We start from the raw sequence: 12303 nt of genomic DNA, 5'->3' as shown, positions 1-12303 counted from the left end.
TCCAGTGGAATCATGGGAGGCAAATATGGAATTATGGAAAATGTTTTAAGCTATAAATAAGTCAGATTCAAGTGGAGGCACAAAAAACTGCAATGCCTGCAGCCAGCACTGGCCAACAGAAAGGGCCCGATTCTTCTCCATGACAACACCTGACCACACATCACACAACCAACACTTCAAAAGTTGAATTAAGTGGGCTATGAAGTTTTGTCTCATCTGCCATATTCACCTAACTTCTTGCCAATCGACTACCACCTCTTCAAGCCTCTCAACAACTGTTTGCAGGGAAAATGCTTCCACAACCAGCAGGATGCAGAAAATACTTTCCAAGAGTTTGTGGAGATCCCAAAGCATGGCTTTTTACACTACAGGAAAAAACAAACTTATTCCTCACTGACAAAAACGTGTTGATTGTAATGGTTACTATTTTGATCAATAAATGTGTTATAATGATTTAAAATTCGTGGTTCAAACCCACAATTATTTTTGCACCAAATCTAAGAAGAAGACTCCATCTAGTATATCAAAGGGCATGATGTCAGCAGGGACCAGATGTTCAGAGACTACACCCAACCAGATAAGAATGTAACCCTTTACTACCAGTCCTCACCAGAGGACTGAAGGGTGATAAAAAGAGCAGGGCTTCACCAGCTAAGTGAGGTCATCTCTATAGACACCATCTTGCTGTCACTTGTGGTCAGAACCTAGCAATTTCATTTGAAAGATGTTGATGATCATGCAGATCAGCCCAAGATATTCTTCCTGTCCATGTTGCTCTCCTTGGACTGGTTCATTAACTCCTTTTCATGTCCTCTTTCTTTTGATGTTAAATGTTACTTTGTTGGATATGAAAATTTTAATCTATAACATGTATATGTTGATTAAGTGTACTACTATGTATGGTTTGCAATATTGACAGACTTGTGGATTCGCTTGCACCTGTGTACCAATGGCTCAGACTACTGAGAGAGCCAGTTGTACTAAAGAGAATTTTCTTTTTGGAAACTCCATGAAGCTCACAGCTTTTATGATTAAAATAGCATCAGTAAAAGTCTGGACTTGCGGAAAGACACCATACATGGAGCTGGTTCTGTCTGAACCTGTGCCACTCAAGACAATATGCTTTACCGATCTCATGCTTGGATGGTATGACATTGTCAAGTGTTATAAAGGTGTAGAAACTATTTATCTCAATATCTGCACATATCTGAAGAAGATAAATGTTAAGACATGACTGTTGCTGATAACAACAGACCACCCAATGAAGACAACTGTTAGATCTCTGCTACATACCAATATCCAGGCTGAATGTGTTGTCCAACTCCTAATAAAATTTAACTGTTACTTAAATTTACTCCATTACAGGCATTTTACACATATCAAGTAATTCAATCTTCATTAAAACAATAAATATCATAGGCTGAATATGATATAAGTCAGTGAATTTCACTTCTGTAGCTCTTGCTCAGATAACTAATTGAAATACTTTATCCTTAGCAGTTTGATATATTATCAACTCAGGTGTGGTTATGCAAATCAAAAGACCAATAGTAGACCTATACACAAAAACCAATTGTGTAAGACAGAAATCAAAACTTTCAAGAAAAATATATGAAGTGGATTTTATCATATTATGTTTCCTACTTTTTGTCTTTCTGCCTTCCCAGTCAACCAGAATTTCTAGCAAATGGTCAGTTCCACCATGATTTCTCAGTTCCTCTTCATGGGCTTTGCTAAAGGCTGGAAACTAAGGTTCTTGGACTCCATGCTATTCCTAAGACATACTTGGCAACCTGTTTGGGAATCTTTTCATCATCATTGTCACCCGTGTCAACCAGAACGCTCACAGGCCCTCGTATTCCTGAGGAATTTGTGCATTATGAATATGTGCTATATTTCTATCACTGCCTCCAATGCCTGTGTTAACTCTGTCACTGAAAACAGGGCCTTCTCAGTGGATGGGTGTACAACTCAGATCTTCTTGGACATTTGTTGTGTGTATGTAGTTTCTTTTCCTCACCATCATGGCCCACAACCACTGTGTGGCCATCTGGCAGGCCCTCCATTCCCCAGTCCTCATATACCACCACTTTTGTGTCTGAATAGCACTGGCTTCCATACTCAGTGGTCTCTTCTATGCAGGCATGCACACTGTCAACACCTTCCACTGGCCCTTCTGTGGTTCATCAATTCTCCTGTGATGTGCCCCCTCTGTTGAGGCTCTCTTGCTGTGACCCCTTCAGCAATGTGCTCTTACTTCTTGCCTCTGCCATAGGAGTTTGTGGTGGCTGCTCTATCTTAATGCCCATATTATATTTTGCACATTTTCTAATGTGCTCAAATTTCCAACCACACAGTGAAGAAAGGCCTTTTCTCACCCATGCCTCTTATATACAAACAGTGTCTGTCTTCCTCAGTTCTCTCATGTGTATGTACCTACAGGCTTGGGTAACTTCTGAAACAATTCAGGATATAATTCTTTCTGTATTTTATACTATATAGCTTCCGTTCTTGAATCCTATTATAGTTGTGTGAGAAGAATAGAAAGGTTGGCACCACATCTAAATTTTTCTGTACTCACTTTTTTATACTCACCTTTTCTGGTATTATAAGGATTAAGTCACACAATGTAAAGACTTCTTCTCAGTGCAGCATACCATACTTATAAGCACATACTACATGCTCAGTAGACATTGCATTATGCTGGTCTTCACTTTGGAAAATAAGTATCTATGTTGTGATGACTGTTGGACATAAGATATTCTGTATGCTGTGCTTGCTGTCTCTAGCTGAGTGCTACTAATAATGGATCTAGGTTGAGCAACATCAGCACTAAAACTGGACTTGACAAAGAAGCCAATTAATGTCCCCCTTCCACACCAGCAGATCACATTTCTTAGAGTGAGGCCAACAATACCACATGATTTCTATTCACATTGATGGTTCAGAGACAATTTTTAAGTAATTGCCTCTCAGCTCAGGCTTTCAATTAGGATTATCTGGCTAGCTTGAAAGAAACACCATCACCTGTCTCTTGGGCTGGGTGGGAACATCCATGTGGTTTTAATTGTGCCCCAAATAATTCTAATTTGATGCCAGGGTTAAGAATTAGAACTCCCAAATACATTCATGAGACTGAGTTTAGACTGTTCCAGAGAGAAGTCACAGGGCCTGCTGCTTTGGGTTTGGTAGGGGCAGATCAGTGTGGTCCAGATTCCCACTGCTGTAACAGAAAGTCCTGGCACATGTGGCAGGGGGAGGTCACCAAGGGAAAGACAGGAGAATCTCACATTTTAATCTCCATCAGGAAACATCAGACCTGACTGTTTCCTGTGACTAAGAACCAGTGAGTGTAGCCTTTTCTGCATTTTGTGGTCCTCCTGCTTGTGGATGCTGTGTAAACAGTTTAAGAGATTGTGCTAACTCCTTTCAGGGCATAGTCTCAAGATGCAATTCTAATTGTTCTACACAGTCTCACCTGAAAAGAAATTTCAGAGTAGGAGGAGAAGGAGAAGGAGAAATGGCTGGTTTTCAGGTAAGTGTGTCCCAGGTTAGGGGCTGTGTCCACTGTTCCTCTTGGAATGTCATGCAGAACTTCAATTTTTAGAACTTGTAAGCCTTTACTTCTTTACTTCTGATGTTTATGCCTAATGAGTTTTTTCCCACTACATTTTTTTTCCATTTCTTCTTAGGATGGTCAAAGAGCCCTGGAAAATCCTTCCTCCCTATATGATAAAACCTGCTCTACATTCTCTTCACCCACGCTTCTTAATAAAATATTCAAGTTTCATAATAAATGTGTGATATGTAATATTAAAAATGTTCCCATTGGGACAGGTCAACTTATAATAGTGTGGATATCTGATATTCCTATTGGGGATGGGATAGGGTCTTTGTATTTGAGTGAAGAAGGGGAACATGTACTCTCAAGGTTTGATTTGGATGTTTTCATCGGCTCTATGTGAAATAGTATTTGGAAAATGCAGAAAGAGGATAGCATTGATTGCCTAGGATAACAAGAAAATTCTGGAAAAATAAAAAATAGAAGACTTGCTCTGTATAATGCAAAAGTATTTACATACAGTATTAAAGATGAAAAAACATGGGAAATATCTATAACTTGAACTTTGCATAAAACTGATGATTCTTCATGGTTACATATTGTTGGGCACTACCATCCCAGCAGTGATTTTTTTTATCCTCTGTGCAATGGTGCCTAATACCAATTTGTCCCACTACAGTTGATGTTAATTTCATTCACTTGGTTAAGGTGCTCTCTGACAGATTCATCCAATGTAAATTTAATTGTTTTTTTCTTTATTATTAAGTGTTCTTTGGAGATTTACTGACTGATGTGCATGAACCATCACAGTTACACTGGAAGCTCCCCTTTCTTTTTATAGCTTGCTTGGAAAATGAAGGCTCTTATCTTTGTCTTCTGGTCAGATGAAGTGAGATAAATTTAAAGTCTTCCAGTTACTGAATGTTGACAAAATACTGTCCTTAGGTTAGAAGCACTGGCTTCACTGGTTATATTATGTGAAATGCAGAGACTCAGACCCCACCAAAGATCTCCTGAATTAGAATCTGTATTTTAACAAGATCTCCAGTTCATTACTGTACACGTGAAAATTGGGTGATACCTTCTAACTCACTGTTTCTGTGTGTGAGAAATATGCACAACTTATTTCATATGATGTAAATATAGCACACATAAATTTATATTTCTGTGTTGAGGCCCTTTGTTTTATTTTATTTATTTATGTATTTTTTATTTTTTTGGAGACAGAGTCTCACTCTGTTGCCCAGGATAGGGTGTCATGGCATCAGCCTAGCTCACAGCAACCTCAAACTCCTGGGCTCAATGCCTCAGCTTCCTGAGTAGCTGGTACTACAGGCATGTGCCACCATGCCCAGATAATTTTTCTATATATATTTTTAGCTGTCTATATAATTTCTTTCTATTTTTAGTAGAGACGGGGTATCGGTCTTGTCAGGCTGGTCTCAAACTCCTGAGCTCAAAAAATCTGCCCGCCTCAGCCTCTCAGAGTGCTAGGATTAGAGGCGTGAGCCACTGCGCCCAGCCAAGGCCCTTAATTTTATATTAAATACTTTATCATGCATTACAGTATCATATGCACACTAGTTTCATACATGTTATATGATCTTCATTTCTGAGAATTAGAGAATATGTTCAACAATATCACTGTGCTAAAAAATAGCTTTTTGGATAATTCCGGTCACCCATATGTCAGAAACAGTTCTCATAACTTTCATTTTCCTTGTAGTCAAATTAAGAACTCTCTCCTTGGCAACTTGGGAAATATGTCTCTTTTTTCAGGAACTGGTGACATTCTGGGATGTGGCTATAGAATTCTCTACAGAGGAGTGGACATGCCTTGACAACGCACAGCAAAATTTGTATAGGGATGTGATGTTAGAGAATTATGGAAACCTAGTCTCCCTTGGTGAGGATCACTTCAATACACAATTCCTATTCCACACTAAGGGCATTATTTTATTTTTGTAGATTATTTCTTGGAAGTTTCCACTTTACATGAATGAATTTTATATCCCTGCTTTTAAAGAAAATTTGAAGGATTTTGGTGTAGAAAATAAAATCACTAGATGTCTCATCTTATGAACCTTTTCCTTTCTTGAGCTGATTTGTATACTTCACTCTAGATTAGTGGTTCCTCTAGAAATCAGGGTATATAATTGTTGCCTGCACCTTAGAATACAATTTCCACCACTTATTTTTTATTTGGTGCTAGTGGGAATTGGTGCTCTGGAGCCATAAATTTGGAATAATTTCTTATCATTCTACATTGTCTGTAAGAAAACAATATTTTGGAAAACAGTTTTCTAAAATCTTCCATAATATTCTGTCCATAAGTATAGTACTTGTAAGATTACTAACTAGAGAGTCTTCAGCAAGAGTCATGTGAATTCTTTCTAATAAAACAGGTCTTACTGTCTCAAAGCCAGAGATTGATCACATGTCTGGAGCAAAGGATAGAGCCCTGGATTATGAAGAAAGAGGAAACAGCTAAATATCCAGGTAGGTGAGATTCAGTAAAGCAGATAACAAGTGTTACAGAGCCAAAGCTCAAGGAGAAAGGCAGATATAAAAACGTGGTTTGGAATGCTCTGCTCTATTGGAAATGTTTTTTGAGAAGCCTGAGTATGTTTCTCTTTCTCTTACAGAAGGACATCTTCTGTCCCATGCTCTTAAACTCTCTAAGAACTGTACCCCTACAGTGATCTTCCTTAGAATTCAGTGAGAGCTAAAGTTCTTGTCATGGCTTATAAGGGACTACGTTATCTGTAAACACTTCTATTGTTGGGGGAGATATAGGAATATCTGTACATATTCTGAAGACCTCTACATTAAAGCATCTTTTGACAGCGTTTTGCTTTGCTGCCCCATCTGGAGTACAGTGGTTGATCATACCTCTCTGCAAACTGAAACTTCTGGGCTCTAGGGATCCTACTACCTCAATCTTACAGGTACCTAGGACTATGGGCATGAGCCACCATGGCCAGCTGATTTATTCCTATTATTATTATTTTTGTTAAAATGGAGTCTCATTATGTGCCTGGGGCTGGTTTCAAGATCCTGACCTCAACTAATCCTCCTTTCTTGGCTTCCCAAAGTGCTGGGATTACAGTTGTGATCCACCATGCCCAGCTCCATTTTTGAAGTTCCTTTTGTTGCCTCATTTTTGAAATGTGTAAAAGGGAATAGTGGAGAAATTGTGATTTGCTTCAGTAATGCTAGAAACACTAGGGACAGATGTTTCATATTTTCTGCATCATGATTCACAATTCTAAGGTTTCAGAGGCAATCCTACAGAAATTCAGACTCATTAATTTTATACAAATGCATGGCCTGTTCCTAAACCTAAGAACATCTAATGGTATTTCACTTTGAAATATCCTTTTTTCTTTTTTTATGTATATTGTTTTTTCTAGTATAAAATAAGAGTAAAATTTCAACTTTATAGTAACCAGATTCCCAAACTGTAATATAGTTTATTTTCCCTACTCACCTCATAGAATTCTTAAATATACTGTCTCCTTGAGTGCTTCAAATTGCTGAATATATTCATACTCCCAATTGATACATTATATTTTATATTTCTATTCCATAATTTTCCACTATTTAGTACTATCAGGAAATTGTCATTCATATATATGTGTGCATGTGTGTATATATATTTGTGTGTGTGTGTTTAACTGGTAAATTTTTCCACAAATAAGAAATGCATAACTGTATATATTTATTGTATACATTGTAAGTATTGCTGCAGTATACATGGGAGTAAAGAATTTTCTTGAGATACTCATTTTACACCTTTGGTTATACTCATAATTAGAATTGATGAATGATAAGGCAGTTCTATTATTTACATATTTAAACAAATCTCTGATGATATTACAGGTTAACAATCAATAATTGTACAGGGATTGCTTTTCTGCACACTTTACCCACACTTGTTATGTCTCTTTTTTTGGACATTAGCCATTTTAAAAGTTGTGAGGTGATACCTTATGATAATTTTGATTTGTGTTTGCATGATATTTTGGTGATGCTGAGTTACTCTTCATGTTACCTTCATAAAAGAATTTTATGCCTCCCATTTAAATCTTTATTACATCTGGAGTTATTTTTTGAATATCATGTAAGAAAAATAGCCTATTTTTATTCATTTGTTTGTGGGTATCCAGTTTTCCAGCAACAAGCATTGAACAGACCATAATTTATGCATTGTGCATTGCTAGTGCCTTAGGTAAAGGCTGGTTGACTTTATATACTTCAGTTTATTTCTGAGCTCTCCATTCTGTTCCATTGTTTTTTGTGTTGGTTTTATATGCATATTTTGTTTTTATTACTATCACCTTGAAATATAGTTTGAAACCAGAAAGTGTGATGCCAGAACCTTTTTTTCTTCTTTCTCAATATTTTTCTGGCTCATCAAAGTTACATGAGATATCATCCAAATGTGAGGATTTGTTTGTTAATACTGTGAGTAATGCCCCTGGAATTTTGATAGGGAGTGCATTGAATCTATACATTGTTTTGAATAATATCTTTCTATTTACTCATGTCATCTTCAACTTCTTTTATTAATATCTTATAGTACTCAATGTAAAGTTGTTTTTTTTTACTACTTTGGTTAAATTTATTTCTTAGTTACAATAACATCAAGAGAATAGATTGCTGAGAGTGTTTTCCTTTTTTATTGGATAGTTTATTAGTGTGTAGAAAATCAACTGATGTTTGAATGTAAACTTTATATCCTGTGACTTAACTGAGTGGTTTTATTACTTTATAAGGGTTTTTTTACTGTCTTCTTTATGGTTTTTGATATATAAGATAATGCCATCTGCAAACACTGTTATTTTTACTTTCCCCTGTCTAATTTGAGTGGATTCTTGTCATGTTCTTGCCTAGTTTTTCTGCTTAGGTCTTGTAGTAATATCATAAAATAGAAGCATTAAGAGTGGTTGCACATTATCCTTATATTGGTATCTGTGTATGTGAAGGATTAAATAGCTTTTCCAGTTTTTATAAGCTTGTTTTGGAAGGTGAAGATGTTTCCTTTTGGGTACTTGAGCTAAAGGTATGTCCACTGGGTTTTCAATGAAGAGTTGCTGTATCTAGGTCACAAGGCTGCCCCTTGCTCTGCAGTGGAGTCTGCATTTGATGGGCCAGTTCTGAAGGGCCTGCGTGGTTTTCAATCCTCTCTTGTTTCTGGGTAAGCTGGTTACCTTCAGGATTTTGATCTCTATGATACATACTAGCGTATGTTTGTGCAGTTGAATCTGCATATGGTGGGGCTGATACCAGCTGTGTGCGTGGGTGCGGCTCCCAATGAGTACCTTGGAAGTTTCCCTTCAGGTCTCTGTGTGGATCTATGCACTGAAAAAACTGGCCATGGACTGTAGTTGAGACAGCTGTAGCAGAGTCACAGGTCTGCTTTTCAGATGACAGTAAGACCAAATTATTCAGGTCTGCCTCCATGACTGCAGATAGGTGTGTTTCTCCCAAAGTCCCTGGATGAGCAGCACCACTGCAACTTTGTCGCAGGAAACAGTTAGAGACTCCATGTATCCAGGTTGGTTGACTCATGATGTAATCTGTAGTCATGACAATGGGTCCTTAATTTTGGCACCTGAATGAGAGCCTGAATATTCAAAATGACCCTCCAGGATCTATGGTTCCACTAGGGTTTAATGACCTATTTAAGTCCCCAAATTCAGATAAGTGTAATTTTCCATGGATGGCCACCAAGGTTTTGTTGTTGTTTGGAAAAATACAAGTGGATCCTTCACCTCCCACCATATTGCTGAGTTTAGTCTCCTTATATATTTTTAATTTCTGATCTGTTCTGTTTCAATTTTTTATAATTTTAGAATCAAAGGTTCAGAATAACATGACAGCATTTCAATTTGTCTACATTCTCACCATATGTATGTATGTATGTATTTGTATATATATTTATTTATTTAAAAGCTCTCAATGTAATGAATATGAGGTGATATCTCATTGTGATTTCGCTTTGCATTTTTGTAAAGATTAACAATTTTCAGAATCCTTTCAAATTTTGTTTGTCCATTTGTATTTCTTCTTTGCAGAAATGCCAGATCAATCCATTGTCCATTTTTCAATCAAGCTATACAATTTTTGTTGTTGAATTTTAGTCATTGTTTATATCTTCATGATGTTAACCCCTATCAAATATGTGATTTGCATCTATTTTTATCCATTTTGTAGGAAGCATTTTTACTCCACTTAGTCTTTTCTTTGTGCAGAAATTTCGAAGTTTGATGCAATCCCATTTTTCTTTTCTTCATTTTTATTGCTTATGCATCTGATATTACATCTACTAAAACAGTGCCAGGACCAATATCATGATCTTTCCCCTTTATTTTCTTCTAAGAGTTTTATACATGTGTTTCTCTTTTTTTATTTCAGCTTATTATGAGGGTAGAAAAGTTTAGGCTATGTATATTGCCCATACCCCCTGACACCCCCTGAGTCAGAGCTTCAAGCCTGCCCATTCCCCAGATAGTGTGTATTGCACTCATTATGTATGTATACACCCATCCCCTCCCCGACCCACGTCTGCCCGACACCCGATCAATGTTATTCCTGAATGTGCTCTTAGGTGATGATCAGTGAAAACGATTTGACAGTGAGTACATGTGGTGCTTATTTTTCCATTCTTGGGATACTTCACTTAGGAGAATGGGTTCCAACTCAATTGCCCATCAATACATGAGTGGATTAATAAAATGTGGTATATGTATACCATGGAGTACTACTCAGCTATAGGAAACAATGGTGATATAGCATGTTGTTTTTATTCCTGAAGATTTGTTTTCAAATCAAGAAGTGCAATGTCTTTTTGTTTTTATTTTCTAAAACAGTCTGACTGTTTATTGTTCCAATACATTTTAGAATTTATTTTATTTATTTTTTTTTATTTCAGCTTATTATGGGGGTACAAAATTTAGGTTATGTATGTTGCCCATCCCTCCCTACCCCCCCGTCAGAGCTTCAAGCATGTCCATTACCCAGACAGTGTGCATCACACTCATTATTTAGGTATACACCCCATCCCCTCCTGCCACCCCCTCATCTGCCCGACACCCAATTGGTGTTATTCCCAAATGTGCACTTAGGTGATGATCAGGGAAACCAATTTGCTGGTGAGTACATGTGGTGCTTATTTTTCCATTCTTGGGATACTTCACTTAGTAGAATGGGTTCCAACTCCTTTATATAACTCCAGATCAAGTATGATTGGAACTTATTAACATTGCATTAAATTTGTATATTACTGTGGATACTATTGACATCTGAACAATTTTAAATCATCTGACCATTGAGCATGAATACATTTAAGAGTGTGTTTAATTTTGACATATTTTTGTATTAGCCAGTTTATCTTTTGCTTTTGATTTCTAGGTCCACTTCATTTTTGCCAAAAAATATATATTATATATTTTTAGCCTTCTTCAAGTTGATAAGACTTAAGTGTCCTAACAGCATTTGCCATGTCTGATTGAAACTATTGTGTATTGTGCTATCTTTGACTGAAGAGCTCTGTAAATATCTTTCACATCTAACTGGTCTATAATGTTTTTCCTATTATCTGTTTCTTATTGATCTTCTATCAAATTTTTGTATTCATCATTGAAAGTGAGGTCTCCAAGTCTCCTATAATTAGTGTGTTGCTAGGTGTTTCTTGCAACACTTCTGTCCACACTTTTGTTTATATTTGCTTAACATGTTTAGAAGCCATGATGTATATAATATATATTTAAAAATATCTATGATAAAATATGTGCATTGCATATATATCTTCTATGTGTATTCTGTGCTATAGATTTCTGCTGAATGACCCGTTTTATCATTATATTATAACAGTCTTTGTCTCTTCTCATGGTTTTTGACTTAAAGTGTATTTCCTTTAATTATGGCCAAAATATCCTCCTCTAATTATTTACATACATTTATTTTTACAATTACATTCAACCAATTTGACTTTTCAGAGCTAAGGGAAGGCTTTTGTAGGTGGCATATTGTAGGACACTGTTTGTTTTTAATTGATAAAGTCATCTTATTTTTCATTAGAGAATTTAAACCACTTATATTTAAAGTAACTTCTAAAGGATATGAAGTTACCATTGAAATTTGTTAATTCTTTCCCATGTGCCCTGTAAATACATGGTTCCTCACTGCCTGTCTTATTCTCTTTATTTTTGTTTCCTTGATTTGGAAGTGACATGCTTTGCTTGCTTTCCCATTTACTTTTGCATACCTTCTACAGGCATTCTGTTTGTGACCACATTAGGAAATGGAGACTACCTAAATAATCTCTATGTTATAACAATATATCTTAATCTCATAACAGCTTCACTTCAAGTGAATAAAAAACCTATACGCCTTAAAGTGCCACATGTTCTTATTAACGTCACAAATTATACCTTTTATATTGTATATATTAGAACAGCTTTTTGCACATTTATGCCTTCAGTTTTTTTTTTAATTCTATAGAATTATTATGAGGGTTTATGAACCATCATGATCATATAGAATTCTATATCTGTTTATAGATTTATCTTTAACACAGAGCTTTATGTTTTTAAGTGTTTATAATGCTACCCAACATCATTTTATTTTTCATCACAGTGGACTTCCTTTACCTTTCTTCTGGCCTATTCATGTGGTGATGAACACCACTGACTTTTGCTTAACTTGGAAAATCTTTAATTTTTCTCTTGTTTTTG

General features: G+C 36.3%; 1 protein-coding gene across 1 annotated transcript in view; it reads left to right on the top strand.

Annotated features, from left to right (window-relative positions):
• The first annotated feature begins 3520 nt into the window (after positions 1-3520).
• The window catches only part of LOC138378768 (zinc finger protein 678-like), a 45226-nt gene continuing 36443 nt past the window's right edge, over positions 3521-12303 (top strand). Inside the window, 1 exon segment of the mRNA XM_069464137.1 lies at positions 3521-3535. Coding sequence (XP_069320238.1) covers positions 3521-3535 — 15 coding nt within the window.

This window comes from Eulemur rufifrons, chromosome 30, assembly GCF_041146395.1.
Source record: "Eulemur rufifrons isolate Redbay chromosome 30, OSU_ERuf_1, whole genome shotgun sequence".
Taxonomy (NCBI): Eukaryota; Metazoa; Chordata; class Mammalia; order Primates; family Lemuridae; genus Eulemur; species Eulemur rufifrons.
Note: the sequence above shows the minus strand (reverse complement) of the source record. Positions and strands in the feature narration are given on the sequence as shown.